The 26,527-nt window shown below is 39.4% G+C and overlaps 2 protein-coding genes across 5 annotated transcripts; one reads left to right on the top strand and one right to left on the bottom strand.

The window, feature by feature from the left end:
- The first annotated feature begins 755 nt into the window (after positions 1-755).
- On the top strand, positions 756-15,239 carry LOC137130771 (dysbindin-A-like). 3 transcript variants are annotated; one of them, XM_067511297.1, is made up of 11 exons: positions 756-963; positions 2,036-2,089; positions 2,657-2,707; positions 2,813-2,873; positions 3,044-3,176; positions 8,988-9,120; positions 10,594-10,616; positions 11,028-11,174; positions 11,990-12,118; positions 12,551-12,615; positions 13,798-13,935. In XM_067511297.1, the coding sequence occupies exons 1-10, from the start codon at positions 908-910 to the stop codon at positions 12,592-12,594; spliced, it is 831 nt and encodes a 276-aa protein (XP_067367398.1). In that variant the 5' UTR covers positions 756-907; the 3' UTR covers positions 12,595-12,615; positions 13,798-13,935. The 3 variants fall into 3 exon arrangements, with proteins under 3 accessions (XP_067367398.1, XP_067367396.1, XP_067367397.1); XM_067511295.1 differs by lacking the exon at positions 12,551-12,615 and having other exon boundaries at positions 775-963; positions 13,798-15,239; XM_067511296.1 differs by lacking the exons at positions 756-963; positions 12,551-12,615 and adding an exon at positions 1,892-1,910 and having other exon boundaries at positions 13,798-15,239.
- Positions 15,240-16,704: 1,465 nt separating this feature from the next.
- On the bottom strand, positions 16,705-22,346 carry csad (cysteine sulfinic acid decarboxylase). Of its 2 annotated transcripts, XM_067511293.1 has the most exons (15): positions 22,276-22,346; positions 20,795-20,988; positions 20,585-20,711; positions 20,160-20,250; positions 19,916-20,022; positions 19,690-19,805; positions 19,323-19,402; positions 19,075-19,129; positions 18,807-18,923; positions 18,641-18,705; positions 18,395-18,476; positions 17,983-18,182; positions 17,773-17,824; positions 17,544-17,633; positions 16,705-17,077 (listed from the first exon to the last, which is right to left on the bottom strand). In XM_067511293.1, the coding sequence occupies exons 1-15, from the start codon at positions 22,304-22,306 to the stop codon at positions 16,904-16,906; spliced, it is 1,581 nt and encodes a 526-aa protein (XP_067367394.1). In that variant the 5' UTR covers positions 22,307-22,346; the 3' UTR covers positions 16,705-16,903. The 2 variants fall into 2 exon arrangements, with proteins under 2 accessions (XP_067367394.1, XP_067367395.1); XM_067511294.1 differs by lacking the exons at positions 20,795-20,988; positions 22,276-22,346 and having other exon boundaries at positions 20,133-20,250; positions 20,585-20,643.
- Between the last annotated feature and the right edge of the window lie 4,181 nt (positions 22,347-26,527).

The following is a 26,527-nucleotide window of genomic DNA, read 5'->3' as shown; positions in this document are numbered from 1 at the left end:
TATGTTCACTGGGCACTTTACCAGGTACAGCTGTACAATGTAATGCAATCCAATACAGCAGCTCTGCGATTAATTCTACTGTTACAATGTTATAATTTCTTTTTTTAAATTGAAACCATAAGAAAAGGGATAATTCTACACTCTGTTTATTATTGAGATAATTCTACACTCTGTTTATTATTGAGGTCATAGTGGGTAATGGCGTTGTACTGGAGTGCATTATCAGAAGAGTGGGTTCTAATGATTTGTCCACGCTTAAAATGAATGAGGGGTTCAAAACAGAATTGCCTCTTCAGCCATGTCAGACAATGCATCAACTGGATACATTTGATTACTCTTTGAAAAATATCTGTTCATTTTGAATTGGATATTAGCAATATATTAAAAACACTAGATAAGGTGTGTCATGCTAAAAACCAACTCTTGAGCGTCACACAACTGATGAGATTAATTGGCTGCATGTCACTAGCATGACTGGGTATAAGACAGAAGAGGGCGCTGCAGCCTCTACAAGATTTCTGCCCGTCTTAGTACGTACAGTTGTTGGGTACAGTTTACCCTGAGTTCAGATTGTCAGGATTTTTTTTCTCTCGGACAGTCTTTCTCATGCTGCTGAAAAATCCTTCAGTTTTCCTAAAGATGACATAACCTCATCCTATAATATTTACACATTGTGTATTAAATGTAAGAAGGTAGTTATGTGGGAGCAATCAGGCACTTACAGACTGAGCAGGAGCGGCTTGTCTAGCTAGAAGGCCCAGTTCAGGGTTTACAGTAGTAGAGCAAACGTGTTGAGTTACACAGGAAATACAACATCAGCATGAAAAACTTTCGTGTTGATAGTAAGTGGGAGCTGGTGTTTCAGACCAGAACGATCGCTTAAGTAAACTAAAGACTCAGAGGCAACATGTTTGAAAACTTAAGAGAAAAACTTCAAATGGTCCAGCAGGATTTCACAACGGGGTTGGTCTTCTTTCTGAAATAACCTTCATGTCTGCTTTAGCGTTGACGCTCGCTAGCTGTAGCACCCACCTCCCCACCTAACGTACAATTAGATTAAAGTGCGTCTTAGGCCTTGTCATGTTGCTTAATATGTAGTTTAGCTACTTAACATTGGGGCTTTTAGTTGTACACTGCTGAGCACTGATTAGCATACAGGGGCTAGTAAACTAATGCTAACTACGGACAGTGGGGGTTGTTCAACTTATGGACTAACGTTTCTCCTCATTATGTGATTCATTCGGAATCATCCTAGTGACAATGTCATTTACTCTTAACCGTAAGTCTCGTTATGCTAACAGTCTGAAGTAGCTCGGTCCCTGCAGTTTTCTAGTTATTGCTTTCAGCTGACAATCATGTGATTTTTTTTTCTTTCTTTTTTTTAAACAGCCTTTGGTTACCTGTGTGAATGCCTCGACCTACAGTAAAATGTTTCCTTTTTGCAATGAAAGTGCCAGCTATGAAAAATTATAAAATATTAGACACTAATTTAAAATGCCAGCAATGTGGATTCTCAAATTCTTCGGCGATTTAGATTATTTATATACTTAATTAACTTGTTGAAATGCTGGAGTGCATCTTGTTGTCAGGGTTTTTCCCAGGGTGCAAAAAACGTTTTTTGTGTGTATATTTTTCAGGTTGCTTGTTACCCATCAATCACAGTCTGCCTGAGCACTATTGTGTGCAAAAATAAGTGGGATGCATATTGTACAGCAATTTAGATAAAGGAGCTACATGGAGTCCCTACACCAGTCCATTATCTTAGCAGCTTACACAGTTGTCAAAGGACAAGAAGTAGGGTCATCCTGGACAGGTGTCCAGCAAATGGATTTGAATCAGAGACTTTCTAGCTGTGAGCTTTAAGGCGGCAGCTTTACCCACTCTTCATCTGTGCAGTCCTTTGCAATACAGTATGTTATAACTTGTTATGCAAAGTACTTTGTCTCACTTTTCTTCTACATCCTTGTAGATTTGACAACCTTTCTGTCTCTTTTGCTCTCCCTTTCTCCTGCTTTTCCTTCACTTGCCACTGCAGCTTTAAGACCCTTGGGGACAAATCAAAGGATCCCAAAATGAGAAGGAGACCCAGGTTAGTAGAAAACTTGTTAAATGTGCTATATTACATGCCATACAGATGTGAGCAAAATACGTTGAAATGGAAAAAAGTTGTTGCCATCCTTTATTTGTTTAATAATTAATACACCAGATATGTTGTTTTTTTTTATTTTTTTATTTAACATACTAATTTATGTAATACAAGTAAAAAATAGTACGGACAGAAATATTGAGACTGCACCAAATATTTTGTAGCACACCCTTTGTTTGACACAGGATGTGGTTGTCTTTTTTTTATTTTTTTTTAGTCTGTTAATTTAGAATTGATGTGACTAATCATTAAGTTCTCATCATTATATTTCATTTAATTTGTGTGCATAAGAATCCATTATATGGCTTGTTCACTATCTTCCCAAGGCCTCAAATCTCACTTTATGTTAGAGGACATCATGTCATTCACAATTTGTTTCCCCAAGTGCACTCCTTATGAGTTTTTTTTCCATGAAGCACCCTTTTTTATCAGAAATACATTTATAATGCATTGCACTGTTGGGCTTTCTTGGAGCTCAGCTTAAAGGGTGTGATTGCGCTTGTTGTTCAGGTCTGAAGAAAACCTTCCCCATTTCATTGCTGGACTGGACATCCTCAGCAGGTACACACACACACCCACACCCACACACACACACACTACATTTCTGAATTCCAGTGTTCATTAAAATAAAATGTGAGGTTATGAATGTAAAATATATTTTTGCAGGTATGAGGAGAGTTGGTTTCTGCTCCATAAAAGAACTAAGGACTGTGCTCAGGCTGCACAGGTAGGATCATTTTCCTGTCTTACTATGATTGACACTTTTGCAAGTAAAAGCCTTGTAGTTAAGAGTTGTTTAAAATCTTCCGCTAATAATTTAACAAAAGAGTCAACACTGAGTTTGGTGCAGTAAATCGTGGTTACTGCAATTCCCCTATGTGCTCTGTGTGTTTGTAGGCAGCAGATGGTGACATAGTGATGTTGTCAGCACACTGGGAGAGAAGAAAGACAGCTCTGACACAACTACAGGAACAACTGCAAAGCTTGCCAACCTTTATCAGTGAACTAGATGCCATCACTGCTAACATAGGTAAGTAACTGGTGCAAGTGTGTGTTTTGTTCCAGAATTCCCCCTACAGAACCCGAAACAGAAATTGAATTGTTTGTACTCATAAAATGTCCTACACTCTGCAACCTTGATTAGCTTGTTCATTGGATTCCCAGAAGACAAGTGCATTGGGTGACAGAAGTTTTCTTTCACTTGTAAAAAAACAAACAAACACAGGAGCTAAAAAATTTGTTAGCTTGCATGAGATAAAGGCAGAAGCCATCTGATGAGCTGTAAGGTGGGAGGGCAGCAAACTCTTTTTCTTCTTCTTTTCCTTTCGGCTGTTCCCTTTCAGGGGTCGCCACAGCGAATCATGTGCCTCCATCTAACTCTATCCTCTGCATCCTCTTCACTCACACCAACTAACTTCATGTCCTCCCTCACTACATCCTTAAATCTCCTCTTTGGTCTTCCTCTAGACCTCCTGCCTGGCAGCTCCAACCTCAGCATCCTTCTACCGATATATTCACAATTTCTTCTCTGAACATGTCCAAACCACCTCAATTTGGCCTCTCTGAGTTTATCTCCGAAACATCTAACATGAGCTGTCCCTCTGATGTACTCATTCCTGATCCTGTCCATCCTCGTCACTACCAAAGAGAACCTCAACATCTTAAGCTCTGCTACCTCCAGCTCTGCCTCCTGTCTTTTCTTCAGTGCCACTGTCTCTAAGCCGAACAACATAGATGGTCTCACCACCGTCTTGAACACCTTTTGTTTTCATTCCCGCTGATACTCTTTTATCACACAACACACCTGACACTTTTCTCCACCCGTTCTAACCTGCCTGCACTCGCCTCTTCACCTCTTTTCCACACTCTCCGTTGCTCTGAACCGTTGACCCTAAGTACTTAAAGTCCTGCACCTTCTTCACCTCTGCTCCCTGTAACCTCACCGTTCCCCCTGGGTCCCTCTCATTAACACACATACATGTATTCTGTCTTGCTGAGGCTAAGCTTCATTCCTCTGTTTTCCAGAGCAGACCTCCACCTCTCTAGATTTTCCTCCACCTTCTCTCTGCTCTCACTACAAATCACAATATTATCTGCAGACATCATAGTCCACCTCCACCTTGAACTCCTCTGTCACACCTAGAGCACACCTCACCACGGTCTTACAGCTCTCATACATGTGCTGCACCACTCTAACATACTTCTCTGCCGCTCCATACATCCTCATACAATACCACAGCTCCTCTCTCAGCACCCTGTCATACGCTTTCTCTAAATCTACGAAGACACAATGCAACTCCCTCTGACCTTCTCTGTACTTCTCCATCAGCATCCTCAAAGCAAATACTGCATCTGTTGTACTCTTTCTAGGCATGAAACCATATTGCTGCTCACAAATGCTCACCTCTGCCCTTAGCCTAGCTTCCACTACTCTTTCCCACAACTTCATTGTGTGGCTCATCAGCTTTATTTCTCTGTAGTTGCCACAGCTCTGCACATCTCCTTTGTTTTTAAAAACTGGCACCAGTACACTTCTCCTCCAGTCCTCGGGCATCCTCTCACTCTCCAAGATCTTGTTAAACAAACTAGTCAGAAACTCTACTGCCACCTCTCCTAGACACTTCCCTACCTCCACAGGTATGTCAGCAGGACCAACTGCCTTTCCCCTCTTCATCCTCTTCAACGTCCTCCTCACTTCACTCTTACTAATCTTTGCTACTTCCTGCTCCACACCAGTCACCTCTTCTACTCTTCGATCTCTTTCATTTTCCTCATTCATCAACTCTTCAAAGTTCTCCTTCCATCTTCCCATCACACTCCTGGCACCTGTCATTACATTTCCAGCCTTATCTTTAATCACAGTAACCTGCTGCACATCCTTCCCATCTCTATCTCTTTGTCTGGCATCCTGTACAAATCCACCTCTCCCTCTTTAGTGTCCAACCTAGCATACAAGTCCTCATATGCTCTTTGTTTGGCCTTTGCCACCTCTACCTTCACCTTACGCTGTATCTCCCTGTGCTCCTGTCTACTCTCTTCAGTCCTCTGTGTACCACTTCTTCTTAGCTCCTGAACTTCCTCGTTCAGCCTCCAAGTCTCCTTGTCCACTTTCCTCTTTCCAGATGACACACCGAGTACCTTCCTACCTGTCTCCCTGATCAAATTAGCTGTAGTGGTCCAGTCATCTGGAAGCACCTCCAAACCACCCAGAGTCTGTCTCAGCTCCTCCCTGAAAACTACGCGACATTCTTCCTTTTTCAACTTCCACCACTTCTTCCTCTGCTCTGCCTTAGTTCATCTTCCTCACCATCAGCATCATTTTACACACCACCATCCTGTGTTGTCTGGCTACACTTTCCCGTACCAATGCGTTACAGTCACTGATCTCTTTCAGATTACAGCGTCTACACAAGATGTAGTCTACCTAAGTGCTTCTACCTCTGCTCTTGTACGTCACCCTATGTTCCTGCCTCTTCTGGAAGAAAGTGTTCACTACAGCCATTTCCATCCTATTTGCAAAGTCAACCACCATCTGACCTTCTGCATTCCTGTCCTGAAGACCAAACCTGCCCATAACAGTCTCATCACCTCTGTTCCCTTCACTTACATGCCCATTGAAATCTGCACCAATGACCACTCTCTCACCGCTGGGGATGCTCTGCATCTCTTCATCTAACTCACTCCAGAATTTCTCCTTCTCTTCTAACTCACATCCAACCTGTGGGGTAAACCACTCACAACATTGAACATCACCCCTTCAACTTCCAGCTTCAAACTCATCAACCTGTCTGATACTCTAACCACCTGTAGAACATTCCTCACCAACTCCTCTTTCAGGATAACTTCTACTCCATTTATCTTCCTATCTGACCCATTGTAGAACAACTTGAACCCTGCTCCTAAGCTTCTGGCCTTGCTACCTTTCCACCTGGTCTCCTGGACACACAGTATGTCCACCTTCCTTCTCTGCATCATGTCGATCAACTCTCTAGCCTTCCCTGTCATAGTACCAACATTCAAAGTCCCTACTGTCAGTCCTACATTCTTAGCTTTCCTCTTCTCTCTCTGCCTACGAACACACCTTCCTCCTCTTCTTCTTCGTCTTTGACCAACAGTAGTCCTATTTCCACCGGTACCCTGTAGGTCGTTGTTAACCTGGGCCCCGACCGATCCGGTACGGAAGTCATTGTCACGATTTGCATGTTTGATTTGGCATGTGTTCTACGTCGGATGCCCTTCCTGCCACAACCCTCTGCATTTATCCAGACTTGGGACTGGCACAAGAAGAAACTGGCTTGTACCCCCTTCAATTCAATTCAATTCAACTTTATTTATATAGCACCAATTCACAACAAAGTCATCTCAGGGCACTTTACAGAATAAAGTCAAGATTATAAAGATGTATAAAGAGAACCCAACAATTCCCCCTGAAGCAAGCCATAGGCAACAGTGGAGAGGAAAAACTCCCTTTAACGGAAGAAACCTCCAGCAGAACCAGGCTCAAGGTGGACGGCCATCTGCCTCGACCGGTTGGGGTGAGTGGAAAGGGGAGAGAGAAAAGAACAGAGCAACAAAAAGCAATAACAAAACATCGGGCAGATTGGTTGGACCAGTAACTGCACGCTGGAAGACACGCAGCTTCAAAGCCAGGGACACCTGCAGAAAGGGACAGAGAGAGGGGGACAGAGGAGGACAAAGACAACTACGGGAGAGAACACACAGAGTTAATGACATACAGTGGTCACAATTGCGGGGTGAGAGGAGAGATGGTCAAGAGGAGGAAAGGAGCTCTGTGCATTGGGGGGTGGGTCCCCCAGCAGTCTAAGCCTATGGCAGCATAACTATAACTAACTATATGCTTTATTAAATTGGAAGGTTTTAAGCCTAGACTTAAAAGTAGAGAGGGTGTCTGCTTCCCGAATCTGAACTGGGAGCTGGTTCCACAAGAGAGGAGCTTGATAGCTAAAGGCTCTACCTCCCATTCTACCTTTGGAAATTCTGGGAACCACAAGTAGGCCTGCATTCTGTGAGCGAAGTGGTCTACTGGGATGATATGGTGCTATGAGATTTTCTATATATGATGGAGCCTGACCATTCAGAGCTTTATATGTAAGAAGCAGGGTTTTAAATTCTATTCTAGATTTAATGGGAACCCAATGGAGAGAAGCTAGTGAAGGTGAAATATGATCTCTCTTGCTAGTTCCAGTCAGCACTCTTGCTGCAGCATTTTGGATTAATTTCAGGCTCTTTAGGGAGTTACTGGGGCATCCTGAAAGTAGGGAATTGCAGTATTCCAACCTAGAGGTATTAAATGCATGGACCAGTTTTTCGGCATCACTTTGAGACAGGATGCTCCTAATTTTGGCAATATTCTGTAGGTGGAAGAAGGCTGTTCTAGAGATTTGTTTTATATGTGAGTTAAAGGACAAATCCTGATCAAAAATAACTCCAAGGTTCCTTGCAGTAGCACTGGAGGCCAGACTTATGCCATCTAGAGTAACAATATGGTTGGACATCATATCTCTGAGATTTTTGGGCCCAAATACTATGACTTCAGTTTTGTCTGAGTTTAGAAGTAAAAAATTGTGGGACATCCGGGCCTTTATGTCTTGTAGGCTTGAAGCTTTATTAACTGATTATTTTCATCTGGTTCCATAGATAAATACAACTGGGTATCATCAGCATAGCAGTGGAAATTTATGGAGTGTTTTTTTAATTATGTTACCTAAAGGAGACATATATAAAGTAAAAAGTATTGGTCCTAACACAGAGCCTTGTGGAACTCCAAAGCTAACCTTTGTGTGCATGGAGGATTCATCATTAACATGAACAAATTGAAATCTGTCAGATAAGATTTAAACCAACCTAGTGCAGTTCCTTTAATCCCAATTTCATGTTCCAGTCTCTGTAATAAAATGTTGTGATCAATGGTATCAAATGCAACACTAAGATCTAACAGAACAAGTATAGAGATAAGTCCATTATCTGAGGTCATGAGAAGATCGTTGGTGACTTTTACCAGTGCTGTTTCTGTACTATGATGAACTCTAAATCCTGACTGAAAGTCTTCATACAAATTATTCCTATGAAGGTGATCACATAATTGTTTTGCTTGCAGTTGCATTGGGAGGGAAGCAAACAATAACAATAAAAACTGTAAATAAAGGGGGAAAATTACCATTTTGAAAAGAGTTCAGATGCCTAAAACATGAAGTCATAATTAAGTCATGAATCTTTTTTAAATGTTTGGATAACATATAAAATATTAAAACTATGAAAATTAGAATAATGATATATTAACATATATCCAAAAGGTCTGGCATATACTTGTTTTTTTACTGATAGACCAAGGTGCTTTGTTGACATTCTAGATACACACAGTACTGTAATATGGCATTGCTAACATAACTGCTAACTCTCTGATACCTCCTCATAATACCTACATTTCTACATTAGGGACCTATATAGCACCAGAAAGTTTGTGTTCATGGTCGAGAGAGTTGGTCCATCTATATTAACCTGGTGATTAAAAGAGGTGAATTGTTTATCAGAGGAAAATCAGGGGAATGTGTGATATTGGTTTGAATTTAATTCTCAGTCAAATAACAGTGTTTTCTGGAGGGAGACCTTAATGAGGCATGAGTAAAACTGCAAGCTGTTATAGAGATGGGGGGCATGCACGGTGGTGGTTAAAATATTCAATAGCTAGTCATCTAGATTAATTCAGTACTTCAAATTAAAATGTACTGTGTAAAATGTTATGTGAACATAAGAAAGCCAGAAACATGACTAACTGAAAACACACAAACACCCGCATTTGTGTATGTTTGTGTGTCTCTAGCTCATTTGGAAGGTGACTTTGAGGAGATGGAGAGCAGGCTGGTACACTTGGAGACTCTGTGTTGCCAGTGTGAACAACAAACATTGAAACAACATCACATAGACCAACTCGAAGTTTATAAGAAAAAGAAGAGGTATGAGATGCAATGACACTATCACATACGAGACTTAGTACCTTCTATTCTATGTTTTTTGTGTAAAAATATAATGACAACAATCTCATTGTAACAGGTCTTGGTATTAGGCAAATAGATCAGATGAACAACAACTTATTTTTTATTTAACCAAAATGTGGAAAATACTAAGCAGCCCCTTACTGGTAGGATTGAAGAAGGTAAATTTCAGCCAGGTGCTGCTAATCCTACTAATCCTAGCAGGTCAAAAGACCTCTACAAAAGCAAAAGGTTTGGCAATCTGCTGGTCTGGACCATAATGCCAATGACGTAGCCTATGGTCTAAGAGAAGCAATTTTAGCTGCACATCAATCTGGAAAGGATATTAAAACAATTTCTAGACAATTTGGACTTTAATGTTCTACAGTAAAAAGTGGAAATCATTGAAGACAGTCTTCCTAAGAGTGGATGTGCCAGCACATTTACCTTAAGGTCATGAAAGCATTACTGAGGTTTACAAAACAGCCTCTGAATAAACCACAAGACTTCTGGAAAAGGTTCTTATGGGCACAGAGCAAAGTGGAGTTGTTTGGCCCTAATTCTCAGTACCATGTTTGGCAAATACCTAACACTGGGTTTGAGCAGAAACACCCCAACCCCACAGCTAAACCGGTGGATGGTGGGGTGAAGATTTGGCTTTGTTTTGCAGCCACAGGACCTGGGCACTTTGCAGTTGTTGAGTCAATCATGAATTCCTCTACATACTTTAAATTCTAAAGGCAAATGTGAGGCCATATGTATGACAGCTAAACCTTGGTCTGAATTGGGTCATGTAACATGACAATGATCCAAATCAGAACAGTGAATCTACATCAGAATGGCTGAAAAATAAAAGAATAAAGGTTTTGGAACGGGTAAGTCAGAGTCCAGACCTCAAACCAATTATAATGCTGTGGTGGAACCTTAAGACAGCTCAGTGAATTCCCAAAAACCTGAATGAAAGCAATGATGTAAAAAAAGAATGCGCTAAAATTCTTTCACAATGATGTGAGAGACTGATAGTCATAAAAGAAATTATTACTTCAAGGTATTGCTGCTGAAGGTGGATTTACAAGCTATTGAATCATGGTAGGATTTTTTATTTTTTTTTTTGCTTCATTTTTCTTAAATAAATAATGGCACGGGGGGAAAAAGTGGCGTTGTTTGTGTGAGGTAGTATTTGCCTGAAATTAATACCTGCTGACATGTGTTTTTAAAAAAAAAACTGAAATTTAAAAAGGTGATACTAGCCTACACATAACTGTAACTTTGTATGTGGAAAAATTAATATTTTTTAGTGACTAATTTTTAAATGTGGATTAACAAAAACTGTCAGGTAGTTTAATTTGTATTACTGTTTCATCTTTGCTGCTTGAAAAGGGGCTGGTCATTTTACCAGAAACAGCATGACATGATGCTGAACTATTATTTTTTTTTATTTTTTATTTGTAACAGGAAGGAGGTGGATGCTCTGCAAGGTAAGCAGCTAAACTCTGATGAGGCATTGCTGGTTTTGCTAAATTTACTCCTATTGCTGACTACAGTACTGCTTTATTACAATGTTGTGAAAAACATAAAACATGAAATGTAACATTATTAGCGCACCACATTTTTCTACTGACACCCACATCATAACATAAAGACAGTTTGTTCCTTTTACTCATTGTTAGCAAAAGAGGTAATGTTGTTGAGCAGCTGTGTAGGTATAAATCCTTACCCATGGCCATTGTCTGTGACAAGTGACTGGAATCTTGGTTGGATGATGAATGATGCTCTGAATGACAGTTGAACACACAATTCCACCAGGTGAAAAACTGACCAATACTGCTGATAATGCTGAAATGTGACACAAAGTGGAGATTGGAGGTCTTTTGTCTTCCTGTTTCTAGTGGAGCTGAAGTCTGAGCATGCTCAGAAAGTGGCAGAGCTGGAGCAGGCCATGCAGCAAAAACTAAAGGAACGACAAAAAGTCTATGAAGAAGCCTTTAACCAAGACATACAGCGGTACCTATCCACTGGATACCTACAATATAAAGGTAAACGATCTTTTGTAGCATGTACATTTTAACATTTATAAAAGGCACAGTTAGAAACTGGGTCATGAGAAATATGTTTCTCTCACTAATGAGCATACTTACGCACATCTAAATACTATTAATCAATGTGTAGTTTCTTCTGGCCTAGGGTTGCAGCAGTATGCTGGTATCATGGAATGTCATTGGAAGACAAAAAATGGTTCTAAACCAAACTTTTAATTCCATACAAAAAATACATTTAAATGTTAATCATAATTATTGAAATCATTTATTACATCCTGGCTCCCAGTCAGATCTGCAATGTTTGTCTGTTTAGCAACCTGACTTACAATTACACACTGACTCTGGATCTAACATAAGTGTGTTTTAGGATCAGTCTGGTTAATTATCTACAGCAATTACAATAAGTAAGGAATGTGAATAATGCTTCTTTAACAGTTGTTTTAACTGCCGTTAATCCCTTGACAGTGTGTAACTGTTATTTATTTAATTTTTTAAAATAGCTTTTACGCAATTATCAATCTGTAAAAATCTCATAGCATCCCAACCCTGTTCTGGCTAGCGGAGCACAATATGTACTCACAGTGGTAAGATCCTGTAACCCTGAAGTTGGCTTATAACTCAACATAAGGAAGCACAGTGTTATTGTTTTATTTCTACCATCTACTGGTTGTATTTCGTTCTTCCAATATGCTTAGATTGGTTGGGGTGATTGTTTGTGACAACAGCCTACGTCCATATTTCCAACTTTATTACAAGGAAGCAGCTCTAAATAGTCGGGCATCTCTAACATAACAATGATAATGTGTGCGTAGAGCCAACAGGAGTTGATGTGTGTGCTCTGGATCAGATAACGATAACGAATATATCAGACCAGGAGGCTTTGGATGACTTCCTCAATTCCACTGGTGATGACATCAGCACTGGATCATCACTGACATCAGGTAACCGCAATCTTTACACACTAGAGGCAAATTTCTCAAATGAAGACCTGTGAGGTAAACCCACTGATTTATTTATTAAAGTGCAACGTTTTCCTTAGACAAAGTAAGTTGCTGTTATGGTCGATTGGCCTACTGAAATAGCTCCTCTGCTTCTTCAAATGAGGTGTCAGCATTCCAAAAACACCCACATGAAAACAGTGAAAATCTCCATGTTCTCCTCTTCCTGTCAGTTTAAAATGTCCCTATTCTTCTGTCGAGCAGAACCAGCACAAAATGTAAATGTAAAATGACACCAGATTAATATGTTAACATGACTCATAACACAAAGTTTTTGACTGACAAACTGGTGAGTTTTGTATTGAAATGGTAAGGATATGTATTTTATATATCTTTTTGTCTTTTTTTGCTGCCTCTCCATTGGTTCTTTGTTAGCTGTAGCTCTGGCTTGTGTGACCCAACATGCTCTTCAACTGTGAGGTAGAGATCTTCATGTAGAGGTAGAGGTCTTCATGGCTGTATCCAGTCTCTGTAGTTGCAGGACAACCATAATATTTTCAGACTACTTGGGGTTAGAGCCTCCTTATTGGAGGGGTGATGATTTGGTCTTATTTTGCAACCACTAGGCCTGAGAATCTTGCAGTCACTGAGTTGACCTGAACTTTACCATTTACCAACTCTCCCTATACTAGAATATTCTAGAGCAGGGGTCACCAACATGGTGCCCGTGGGCACCAGGTAGCCCACAAGGCCCACATGAGTAGCCCACAGGCCTGTTCTAAAAAGAACTCACCTTAGCGCCACTTACCAATGAGCTACTTCTATTTTTTTTGTTGCTATTCTTTTTTAAAATTACATTTGATAGTTATTGTGACAAATCATTAACCAGATCCATGTCTTCACATAGATGAACATCATTAATTTAATTAATTATTAATAATAACCTATAATTAACAGTAAATTGAGCAAATTTGTTATTTCAAAGGTGCGTATTAAACTGGTAGCCCTTCGCATTAATCGGTACCCAAGAAGTAGCTCTCAGTTTCAAAAAGGTCAGTGACCCCTGTTCTAGAGGCAAATGTGAGGCCATTTGTCCGAGAGGCTACAGCTTTCTTCACCTATTCTGCTCTTCAGCAAAACCAGCAAGAGGTTGCTTTACTTGAAAGACATTTTTCCATTCCATCGATTTTTTTTGGTTGATTTATTTATTTATTTATTTAAACCTACATTTATTCTATAACCATAGTCTAAATGAAAGAAATACTGATAAGATGCTGTATGTTGTCAGAGTAGCCAAAGCTGTAGGAATTATCATTTGGCACTCACAGGCAACTGAATGATGCAGCCATTAGAACCTGTTGTGGCCATTGGGTGTGATTCCAGCAAGTAGACAGGGAGCAATCCAGAGACATTAATATTTTTGTTCTGGATCCTTGGCTTTGTACTTACTTTGCAACATTCATCTTTTGGAATTGGAATTACAGGGAACCAGGTGGAAAATCGAATAATCACCCATTTCCCCCTGGTGAAATTGATTTTCCTAAAGTAGATCTGTTACCTGATCGGTTATGTTATGGTTGATCTGTTATGGTTCATATGTGATGAGTTTGAAAATAATAATATTAGGTTTCCAGGTGAGACCAGTTGACTGAGAATAAAATATGTGTTGTCTTGTCTAACAGGTCCAGACGTCGAGTCCTGCTCTTCTGAATTTTCGCAAAGCCAAATGAACCAAGCCTCTTCCACTGACAACCAAGCATCCGATGAGAATGCAGTATGGGAGCTAGAAGATGTGGTCAGTGAAAGTGACGACCCTAAGGTGCAGTCAGATGAGGAGGACATTCTGCCCGATATGTCACTGGTTGGTCTGCAGGATGTTGGCACAGTGGGGGGATCTGATGATAGTGATTCTGCAGGGGACCTGCCCTCTGGGTAACAAAGCAACCAGGCACTGGAATACTGGAACGTTCTTACCACCCAGAAACCGACATGATTCCCTTTGCTTTAACACTATCTCAACCCTTTATTAGCCAGAACTTTAGTGTGTCTTTCCTTTGACGCTTAAGGTCGAAAACACCTCTTTTCAGATGGGATATGTAAACACGCATGCAAGACAAATGCTGAATTTGGTAAGGAAAGGAATGCTACCGGACTGAGAGACTGTAGATTGTGCCACGATGTCAAGAGATTCATTTCTGAGGGCCTAAATTTGGCTACACAGAACAAAACCTTTATTATGCTGAGACAAATCCACCGGTAATGGGTCCCGTTTGTAGGATGTTACTGTATTTGTTAATCTTATTGTCCTCAAGATTGTAATTCATTGTACCTTGTTTTCTGCCTTGGGGAGCAAATTATCTCAATTAGCTGACAATAGTGAGGGAAGATGCTCTAATGCTTCAGTCTGTTCCAATTATGTACAGTTGCAAAAGTAAACTTAGTGTTTCTGTTGATTCAGAACTTTCAGCAGAGACCCATATTTAGGCTAGAGGGTCTTATGCCAGTTGCAAACAAAGTCTTTCCTTCCTCACCAGTGTTAAAAGAAAAATGATTATCAATAACCATAAGTAGTACGAATCTTATTATAATCATATTATTGGCCATATCAGCCCAACCTTGTAGTTAGTCGTACTGTCATATTTAAAATCTAGGTAAGGAAAAGGAATGACACGTTTCCCTACATCTGATCCATCTCCAGAACTTCTCAAAGGATGGTGATATTCTCTATTATTCATAATGAAAGTGAATCGCGATGAACAATGAATTGATCCTTTTAAAAAAAAATTTGTCTGTCAATCTATAGTCTGGCATGTCCTCATTTGTCATCCTTTTAGTCTTATCAAAATCTATACGTGCATAAGACGTGAGGTTTCATCTCTGCAAATGCTGCTGGATGGGCCAGTTGATGGGAACACATAATATCGGCTACAGAGAGGTACAGAAAGACTGACAAAAGCTCTGTTGGGTTTGGTCTTTTCACTGGATTTAATAACAGAAAGAAATATAAAATACCACCAGACTGATATGTTAACATGAGTATTAACACAGTTTTTGTCTGACAATCCAATAAGTCTGTATTTGTATCCTTACCACTTCAATATAAACGGCCTCTGTATTTTACAAATCATTTGTCTTGTCTGGTTTATTTCCAGCAGCATCGGAGTTCCCTTTCACAAAACAAAGACAACCAGTTAAGCCAGGTTTAGTTCCTGAGATTATGGCTATTTTGGATAATAGAGGAATTACAAAATAAGGTTTATTAGGCTCATATTTGGTGCCACTGCATTGATTCCTTATTAGCTGTAGCTCTACAATTTGCAGTGTAGACTACAATTTGCATCCTACTGTGCCAACAGTATCCACTATCCCTGAACAGGATAAGTGCTTATATATAATTGGAGTCCCTTAAGCCAAGACCAAAGGACTGGCCTAACCCATATACATTTACATTTACATTTAGTCATTTAGCAGACACTTTTATCCAAAGCGACTTACAAATATAGAGAATGTTTTTTCCAGTTTGGTGTTGACTTGTAAAGAGTTCTGGCTTTAACCCAGTCAGTTGGCCAGAAATCATAGTTAGATCAATAACTGGGCACCAACTTAAAAGTTAAAGGCACGTCTTTGTGTTTATCCAGCAGAGTGAATAGGTTTGGCAGGTGTCAATGACCTAAAATGAGTGAGAAGTGGATCCATGAGTCCTGTGTGCCTGTGTAAGCAGAGATGCAAAAAGCTAAAAAGCCAAAGGCCGTTTTCCCACAGCTAAATAAAAACATGAACTGGTCAATGGAGAGAAATAAAAAAACATATTAACAAAAGAGTAAATAAAATTACCAGAGGTAGTGGCTGTCCCTCAAACCACAGGAGAAGACACTTTGATTCAAGGTGAATTACAAAAAACAAAACAGTTCATAGTCTTCCCGAAGGACACTTTGACATATGGCCTGGAGAAATGAAGAATAGAACCCCAAATTCCATTGAAGATTCCTCTACCAACTGATCTACAGTCACCATGTGTGAATCTTTAACTTTTCTATTCTGTGGAGGGTTATGTTTCTTGGCCTGGAAAGTGCAATACACAGGTTCAGATTGTGGTTAGGACAAGGAAAAAGAGTTATGTTTTTGATGGAGCTTTAACTCATGAGATTGATTGTTTGGTGGTTTGACCCATGACTACACACCAAAGTATAGGGGCAAAACACTGGACCTATCACTGCCGCAGTGCCTGGCAAGTTGGCATCTACACTATTAACATTGGCATGTCACAAATTTTCAGATGTAGAAATCCAAATATTTAAAACATCATGGTAAATCATTTTCAAAGTAGAATATGTGTACTCTGTTAAATATGTATTTTAATAAGTCCTCCAAAAAAGGTTTTGTTATAGGAAGTTGTTAAAGGTGAAGCAGCGTTTTGTTGGATTAGTTTGAATAAATCTTTTGTTTCTGATAAAAAATCATAAACAAATATATAGGTACTGCATGTATTTACAGTAAATCCACATGCTGGATTCTAGACTTTAACAAGTGAATAGTAGTGAACAGTTGTGACTTAGATGATCAAAATTTAGAAATAATGAGTTACATAGTCAGAAAAAAAAGTCTATTTTAGTCAAATTGGTTTTGTTGATAGAAAATGCACATTTGTTATCTATTTACATGTTACCATAGAAATCTTTTCATTACTATACACATATTGTACACAGCTAAACCATTTCCCCTTTTGCTCTTTACTATACTATTGTGGTGACAAGTCCATGGCAGATGAATGAACAGAGGAAGGCTTCATCACAAGTCCTTTCCCAGGTTGTGTATCTCATCCAGGACAAAATCCAGGTCGTCCTTTTTCACCTGAGGACTGATGACCACCATCCTAAAAAAGTTGGGCTTGTTACAGTGGGCCTGGTAGCCAATCATCATGCTGCCCTTCTTCATCATGCGCTCCTTCACCACTGGGGCCACCTGCAGGAGGAAGGCGAACACACTGTAATAATTGATTACAGTCAGATAACCCCGTTCGCCACAAAAACAATATTGCTTGCTGGTTTTAATGTTGTGGTGGATAGGGTTTAACATTAGGGAAGCAGGTGTATGTGGTGGCTGGTGTTACATGATTTTTCACCCTAAAGTGGTGTGTGGTGTTGGTTCCTTTAAGCAAAAGTAAAAAAAAAATTTAACTCAAACTCAAATTTCTGTGGGAAATATTCCTGTGTTGTGTTGACTCATCAATCCACCAAACCTGCTCCTGGCAAACGTTACTGCGTCTAAATACAAGGTGAACTAGTGCTAGGGCACTATAATTCAGTGTTTAACTGTTGAAATCAATTCTTCTTGTTAAGTCTGGAAACTTGACTCCTTATTATGAAACTATAACCTGCAGAAATGATAAATTTGTTGTTATCTCTTGATTCAGTCTTGAATTACTTACAGTATGGAGCTTTTCCCAGAGCTTAGGACCATCTGGAAGGTTCCTCAGACTTGGTGGAATGTACCAGAAGCAAATGTTTGCATATTCAGGCTGTAGGCAAAGCAACAAAGTTCAAAATGATATGATATCCGTATAGGACTGAGTATTCTACTGATGATGAGGAAAATCAGCCAAATCCCAGGCTGTGAAATTTGGTGATGTAATTCAGAATAAAGGACGACTTCCTTACTTCCATCAAGAGCCGGTACCCCTCTCTTTTCCTTATTTCTTGTTCCAGATACCTGTACAAAAGTACATTTAGCGTCACAATAATTAGAGCTTAGCAGGACTGTATGTTTGTATATGTATTTTCACTTTGTCTAATGCTACTGGCTCAAAGATTTCAGGTAAACCTGACTAGACCAGATTGTGAGTGGATAGTCTGTTCCCTCAGACTAACCGGGCCATGGCCAGGGCTCTGTCAACCCTTTTCTCCAGCTCTGTGGTGCCTAAAGCCTTCCACATGAGCCAGAACTTGAAGGCATCTGGCTTCCTGCTGCATTGGACAGACTTGTCCCCTGTGTCGTAGCTGACATCATAGAACTTATCCTGCTGGAAGAGGTAGGAGGCCTGAGCAGAATGGCAGTGCTGGAGGAGACCCTGAGGAAGAGACAAGGTGATTCTTTATGTATTTGATTCACTAAACAATTCCGCTTTTCACACGTGAAAATTATTTTAACTTGATTTTTTAAAACCTGAAGAGCATATGTGTAGTATTACAGAGCTGATACACTGATCGTCTTGTTACTTGTTGGACTGGCTGTGTGGAGCAGGTGTGTGATTAGATGATAAGTAGCACAAGCTTCTCTTACTGTTTTGTCTCTGACCAGGAAAGCAGAGCACTGCAGAGACGCCATCAGCATCTTGTGAGGGTTCCAGGCCACAGAGTTGACTCTAGTCAGGCCCAGAGAATGGAGCATAGGTCAGTTTACAGTACAGTCAGCATGTTCATACTAAAATCTTCTCAACATTATGGCCACAAGTCTTACATTTTTATTTACTGTCTTATTTCTTATTACAGGAAAGTCGGCATGATGTAATCAGCCGGTATGCTGTACCTGTGGATGCCTTTCAACAAGTGCTTATGCTTCTTAGACATCAGAGCTGCTCCTCCCCAACATGCCTAAGGAACAGAGACAAGTAACAATAGGCGTTTCAATGTATCCTGATAGTAAAATGATATATAAATAGACGATTGGCTGAGGAATTAATTAATTAACTCACATCCACATGCAGCCACAGGTTGTACTTCTCACAGATGTCTGCAATTTCCTCGATGGGGTCGAAAGCTCCGAGCACTGTGGTCCCTGCTGTGGCATTTACCATGAAGGGAACTGCTCCCTAAAAACACACACACACACACAAACACACACACACACACACACACACACACAGGTTTTAGAGAGTGCAATATTTTCTAAATTATTGGACATGAAATCATAACTCTTTCTTAAATCAATCCCTGGAATACAGTATAATATGTCTTCCTCACCTCACTTTTAGCTAACTTTATTTGTTCCTCCAGAGCGGAGGGAATCATCTTCCCTCTAATACACACACAAAGACACACAAAATCTGTTTGTGATTACAGGAATTGATCATAGGAGTTTTCAACAAGTTGTGAGTTTTAGATGAGATTGATAGCCAGAAACACTGTGAGTGATGGGAATCTTTACAAGGTTGGCACATAACATATCAGGTAGTGTTATAAACATAAAGGATGTGTGACAAGCAGTTTACCTTTTATCACATGGCACCTTGTAAACATTCTTAGTGCCAATGCCCAGTAAAGCTGCTCCTTTGGAAATCGAATAATGACACTGAAAGGGAGGAAACAGGAGTCTGTCATGAAGGGTGCACTGAAAGCATGGTTGGGTGTTCATTTGCTTTGTTTGGATTCATTTATTCTAACTCAGCAACCACAGTGAACATAAACATGCACTATTTCTATTTCAGCTTTTTAAATATTATAGAGAAAATATTAGCAATCCACAAAGTGCAAAATCAACCTGTAACCCACTTTTTATGATTTATATGTTAAGTAGGAGCTGAGAGACTAGGTTGTTGGATATAATATTCAAATATGTTTCCAGCTTGTCAAACCTACCTCCTGTGATGTTAATATGACCAGCCGTTTAGCAGCAAAGAGCCCCACCTCTTTAATATCTGGGCAGTAACGGTACCTGGCTAAGTTCACAGCATACATGTTGGACATTGAGCCACCTGGAAGGTAAAAAGCACACAGTGATATGTGTTAAAACAAATGTGCAAATTAACATTATTTGTAATCTTTAGTTAAGTTAGGTAAGAGAATTAATAACCACTCTTGTGACCTGGGTTAAAGATTCCATCTCCTTCTTTCCAGCCAATCACCTCTATCATTTTCCTCAGCAGAGCATCCTCCATCAGTGTAAAGACTGGAGCCATCTCGTATGTGTACCTGATGAAAACCACATAAATGCAGTGTCATGATGTGACTACAGGTGGATGGTAAAGGTTGAGTATGTAAAAGACAGGCTCTGGACTCTGATATTTCCATGGGTGACTTACAGTAGTACAATGAGTTTTGCGACTCACACACTGGTTTTGATTGTTTCGTTAATGAAGCTTGCCACCAAGGAGTAGGGCTCCATCCCTGCGAAGAGCTGGTTGAAAAAACGAGGATGGGCTGCACAACAGAGGCCTTGTCAGAATTTGTGTGTCATCTTCTCCAACACCTTAAAGGGGACTTATTGCTAAATTTGCAACAGTGTCATTTTTACTAATGAATTTACTAATTGAACATGTGATTGCATCCGTCCTAGATGCATAAATGCACAAATGTAGCCTGAGATCTTAAAGACACGTTCTTAAAAGTTTGTCCTTAGCTCTAGACCTTCTGAAAAATTGTCAATTCAACAAAAGTTAAGCCTACATATTTTCTCCTCAGGTGTTTTTGTCTTCAGTCTCCAGTGTGTCTTGATTTTATATGTTAGACAGCAATGTGACGTTTGAAGACTTACTGGACTTCACGCTGTATCTGATGGCATCTTTGCAGCACTGCAGGATCTTAGACTCAGACTCTCCTCCATCTCTCAACTCAAGGTCCATTAACTCCTTCAGCTTTTCGGGGGAATGCCACTCACAAACCTGCTCAGCATGGACAGGCACCTCAATATCCAGGTCAAATGTAGCAGAAATCCACACTCTACTTTGTGTGCATACACTTTTACCTTTTCTGTGACATCCGTGGCCTTTTTCACTGCCTCTTTCAGAATTAGTTCCATAGCCTGGTGGATGAAGCTCTCTGCTGCTTGCATGTCAAACATGGGGTGATTCAGGACAAAACTGTCCTTGATAACTGGTGAACATTTCAATGGAAGACTAGGATCTACCACAAGGTGTTGGCTTTCACAGGAATTCAGCCCTGCAAATGAAATGGAAAAATAAATAGTTCAGTTCTGGTATAAGTATGGCTGTACGTCCCTCACATCTCATAAAATAAAGTAGACAGGCTGCCTGTGTGGTATTTGTATCCTAGTGTACGTGTCTATGCAAACTGTATCTACAGTATATGATGTCACTACAGTGTGGTGACTGCAGCCCGAGTACTCATTAACTAGTCCTCTTGATGGTGTTTTCCATGTTCACTGATTACACCTATTTTAGAGAACTTCCTTTTCTTTTGATTAAAATTTTAAATAAAACGCAGATGCTGTAAATCCAGTGGTGGCTTTACTGTTATGAATGGGTCACATTGATTAGTCAGATAATCCAAAATCAAGAAGCTTATTGTGTATGAAGCAAAAATACACAAATTTCTGAGGTCTCTCTCACTTTACATTGATTTAACTATGAGGCACGTTACCCATCTATTGAGTTTTTTATTATTACTCTAATCCCCTCAGAAACTTAACTAGGACCCTGCTGTGCTGCTGCCCTGAGTGTTAGATCCCGTCTGTATCATCAGTCTCACTTCTGCACAGTTTACTGACCTTTGAGCAGGCTGACCTCTGTAGATTTTCAACCATGGCAGCAGGCCAAACTGTAGGCATGACTAAACTCTCTAACCTTTCGAAATAAACTTCAGCTTATCTGTTGGCCTTGACCCAACTTGTCGGACACATGGGTAACTCTCCACCAGTTTATTTAGCTCTGTCGAAGAGCCCTCGTAAGGTAAAAGCTATTTCTGTCTGTATTTGGCATCTCATTTTAGTTAATCAGCAATGCCTTTGTTTTCATTTGTCCGTCATCCTAAACAGTATAGAGTTTAGTAAAATGAATGGAGTCAGCTTGCTGTGTGCAATGAAATTCGGAAAATGAAAAGAAAAACAACATTTTAGTGCAATGTAGAGAGTTTACTCATAATAACAAAAGACACACACAATAAGTATCATTCTGCCTCCATTTGCAAACAGGTTATAACAGATATTTCATTATATTTACCTAAAATGCTGCAGAAGATTTCCATGTGTGATAGCAATCTAAATTAACTGTTTTTCATTAGCAGTTACTTCCTAATGTCTAAATAAACTCAGCCCAACCACATGTCAGAGCAGCTCTTCTGTTATGCTGTAAGCTACAGTGTTATCAGTATTATAACAGCTGCATACATTACATTTGCTTTTGTTAAATACCTACACTTTATCGTAAAGAAACATAGACTGCATTAACCCGAACAATAAACAATTGGAATACCTCTCATGAAACTTACCATTCAAGTGTCTTTCCGTGGTCGATGCCATGTCTTAGCTGAGATGCTGCTGCTGCATGCTTACAGTAAGCAGTATTTATACACAGAAGGACGGACTCTTGTGATGTCATGGAATTTCACAGTATCGCCTTTGCATGTACAGCAACCTCACATAGGTGCAGCACAAAATAAAGTTATAATGCAGTGTTTGACTTGGATTTTTTTTACTAGTATTATAAAATTGTTGATTAGGAGAAATTTAGTAAACTAGTGCATGTATTTAATTATGCACATATTTTGTAACAGTATTTGAATAAAAAGCACAGTTAGGACTTAGTTGAGATAAATATCACTGTCAGAACAACAACAATAAAGGCTGTTTTTACTCTAAAGAACTTCTTTCAGAGAAAAGAGACCTTTAAGGGCAGAAAGCCTGGCACACTGCATGTATTGATTATATTATTATGCAGTCATAGCTTAAGTGATGAGCAGACCAGAGCAGGGGAGAGATTAAACACACATCAAATATATGTACAAAGGGAACTGGAATCAAACCGATATGTTGCGCAACTTTTTCTTAGCTGTAAGTGGTTATGCTGCTCGACAACTTGACTGAACATTGTCCTCTTACCCCTGTTGTGGAAAATTACTGAATCTGCCCTTTCTGTGGAAAGTTACAGACTCGCTATGTGTTTGACTTCCTTCCTAGCCATTTGTTGGGAGTTAAAAACTTTGTCCATACACTGACAAGACAAGTGGTGGATGGATGCTGAGATGTGTAAGCAGCAGCAACAGGAAAGATGATTCAGCAGTGCTTGGTAGCAGCAATGACAATCCAAAGGGTGTGTACAACTTTAATTACACACTAGGTAAAATACTGGTAATGCTAACCCTAAGCCTAACCCTAGGTAAAAAGTGCTGCTTAACCCTACGTAAAAAGGTTACATTAAGTTAAATGCAAGTTAAGAAATTGTATTTTGTACTTACAAATACTTATTAGGTGTATTACACTTCCAACTTAATTTACACAACTAAAAACAGTTTACAGTACCTGAAAATGTAATTTGAGCGTACTATTTCAAACAACAAAATAATTTCCAGTTAATTGTACTCTGTGCTATATTCCAAACAACACATTTATTTAGATTGGGCCAACTAAGGTGACATTTCCTGCAATTTTAAATGTCTGACTTGTAGTTAGTTAAACAGCAAACTGACTTCCTTGCTAAAACCATGCAAACCAAGCTCCTATAAAAGGGATAACCAAAGCAATTGTGATTCATCTGTTTATACCAAATTCAGACAGATTTAAAGTTGAGGAAACACCAACATCTTGAGGATTCGTCATCTGGAGACTGTTACAATGTGAACTAAATATAACTGAATTGACAATATCATCTATATTAGACATTGATGAGGAATTCTCTTTACTCTGTGTGGTATCTGACAAAGTCTTGATGCTATATGTGGAACACTAAAGCATTAAAGTACAATATATAACCTCCTGTTCTGTGAGGCTTATATTTCTGCAGACTCATAAACATCCTAAATTCAGTCGGTTCTTAGATAAGATAAGAAATATGGTATATTGGTGTCTCTTTGCAACTTTTGAATTGAAATGAAAAGTATCACAATCATAATTATTACATGGAGCACTGGCAGCTGCAAAGATGTTAAAACTTTTTGTCAAGTGCCATGACACTAAAGTCTTATTGGATCGCTGTAAGATGTTTGGTATAAACAATATTTTATTGTTACAGTTTGTCAAACCTCTTCACAGTTAATAAAAGTGGAGGGGGAGAACAAAATCTGTGCTAAATGTCCTTGTGAACATGGTTAATATTAGTAAAACATTGTGGGGTTTAGCTACAGTTGTATCAAAATATAAAAATCAAAAGTATCAACAAATGAGTCAATCGTCATTGAAAACAAGTCCCATCAGAGGTCACCACAGCTGAATATGTTCCACACTTTGATTTGCCATCAGTTTTTTTGGTTTTGTTTGTTTTGTTTTTTTTTTATGCCGGATGCCCTTCCTCCCGCAAGTCTCCCGTTTTATCCAGGCTCAGGACTGGCACCAGGGTGGCACTTGATAGTTGGGCAGGACCGCACCTGTTGGGGCGGGATTTGATGTTGCAGCCTTCTGCATTGCAACCAGATGCCACCAGGCGCCCTCCATTGAAAATAAGTTGTATTGACAAAATGTACAAACTTTAAATTTTCAACAAAGAAAAGCAGAACAATTCAAATAACTCAAAAGAACTAATGTCACAAGTGGTTCCTTAAAAGTGAACATAACTTTGAACATGTAACTTTTAATGACTACTGAGGTCTCAAATTATTCAACCCCCTGAAAAGATTCCTTTGGCAAATCCCGTTTTGGTTCAAGTACACGTGATGCAACTCATCAAGGGCTTCATTAGATGCACCGATGTACACAACAAGTACGTGAAACAGTGGTTTATTGAGTTTCATGATTGACTGCATGTAAGTAAGTAGTAACTAAGTAAGCTTTATTTACGCAGCACTTTTCATAGACAAAAATCACAAAGTGCTTTACAAGGTGCAGCAATATAGGATAAAATAATAACAAAAGATAACAATAATAAGATGATAAAAGAAATATGGAAAAAAAATAAAACCCTTAAAACCTAGAAGCTCAGTCAATTAAAAGCCTACTTAAACAGGAGTGTCAGCTGCTTTTTAAAACAATCTACAGATATAGTCGTATGCAGTGACTGGGGCAGGGTGTTCCACAGTCGGGCTACAGCCTGAAAAGACAGGTCCCCCTAAGGTTTCAAAGGGGTTTAGGGAACCATCAGGATGGTTTGACTTGAGGAATGGAGAGCATGCTTTGAGGAGTAAGGGATCAAGAGGTCTGCGATGTACTAAGGGGCCTCTCCGTGTGGTGCTCTAAATGTTAGCACTAAAATGTTCATATCAATTCTGGACTTTTACTTAAGTTCAGTTTTTAAGTACTTCTTCAACCACTGTGCATCACCTATTCAGGCCTGCATTGGAATGTCTTCCACTGGTCTTGGTGCTTTTCTTGTGGTGCATGTCTTACTTACACTTTACACTTTGACACTTCAAAATAAAACCCGAGTAATATGGGCTGTTCTAGAGATTTTTGTTAAAAGCCTAATGGTGGCATTTTGAACAATCTGGAGTCAATTTAAGGTTGACTTATTAAAACAAATAAAAACAGGAGATGACATTGTCCTCAGATTAGAGATGTTTCTCAAGTGATAAAAACACTGGAGGTCAGAAATATGGCTACATCTAAAGACTTAAGAGCAATATGCAATAGGATACAGAAATATAGTGACGCCACTTGAATGCTCCCAGAGACGCAGAGTTCACAAGTTCAAAGAGATAAAGAAACAGTGGCTTCACTAACTAGACATGGCAGAGCTACTGTATTAAGAGCTGCATCAGGTTTCTAAGGGGGGAGATGGAAAAAACACTGGAGTGACTGCAAAAAACCTGCAGCAACACTTTGTAGCAACAGGCACTAAGGTTTCAGTTTGCAAAGAAAAGCACATACTAAATGCTGAAGGCTTTCATACCAGAACTCCAAGAAGTATTGTAGCACTGATCCAAAGGCAAAAGAAAAGTGGGCTCTGACATTGTCAAAATCCTATAACTAAGCCACAGACTCAAACAAAATCCATCCAAGAGGAAAAGACAACCAAGAAAAAAAAAAAGAACAACAGACCCTTTAATACGGTTGAAGAGCCACAATGGATTGACTACATTTAAAAGTTGGCATGACATTAACAAAAGAAGATACAAGACCCATAATGTAGAGGAGCAATTCAATTCAACTTTCAATTCAACTTTATTTATATAGCGCCAATTCACAACAAAGTCATCTCAGGACACTTTACAGAATAAAGTCAAGATTATAAAGATGTATAAAGAGAACCCAACAATTCCCCCTGGAGCAAGCCATAGGCAATGGTGGAGAGGAAAAACTCCCTTTAACGGAAGAAACCTCCAGCAGAACCAGGCTCTGCAAGACTGTGGATGTGACAGTTAGAGGATGCTAGACTTGATTTTGAAATACTAATTACAAAATGTGTGAGAAGGGTTAATCATTCTGAAAGTATGATGATGTGCAGTTACATTATTAAGGTTGATTCCATGAAAGTTAAAATCACTACACTTTTCTGGTCAGAATCAAAATGTAACACATATGTAGACAATTAAGAATGCGCAATCAGTCTTTGACCTAGTTCATGTATGTGTGTCATGCTGTAATAAGGAAGTA

This window comes from Channa argus, chromosome 7 (assembly GCF_033026475.1).
Source record: "Channa argus isolate prfri chromosome 7, Channa argus male v1.0, whole genome shotgun sequence".
In the NCBI taxonomy this organism is placed as follows: Eukaryota; Metazoa; Chordata; class Actinopteri; order Anabantiformes; family Channidae; genus Channa; species Channa argus.
This window is presented reverse-complemented; position numbering and strand designations above follow the sequence as displayed.

Excerpts from the sequence above, each read along its gene's own strand:
- LOC137130771 (XM_067511295.1), top strand. The coding sequence starts at position 908 with ATGTTTGAAAACTTAAGAGAAAAACTTCAAATGGTCCAGCAGGATTTC. Across the intron at positions 964-2,035 it reads CAGCAGGATTTCACAACGGG|CTTTAAGACCCTTGGGGACA; the intron begins GTTGGTCTTCTT and ends TTGCCACTGCAG. Across the intron at positions 12,119-13,797 it reads TGGATCATCACTGACATCAG|GTCCAGACGTCGAGTCCTGC; the intron begins GTAACCGCAATC and ends CTTGTCTAACAG.
- csad (XM_067511293.1), bottom strand. The coding sequence starts at position 22,306 with ATGGCATCGACCACGGAAAGACACTTGAATG. Across the intron at positions 18,924-19,074 it reads TAAAGTTAGCTAAAAGTGAG|GGAGCAGTTCCCTTCATGGT; the intron begins GTGAGGAAGACA and ends GTGTGTTTTTAG. Across the intron at positions 17,078-17,543 it reads TCTGGGAAAAGCTCCATACT|GTGGCCCCAGTGGTGAAGGA; the intron begins GTAAGTAATTCA and ends TTCCTCCTGCAG.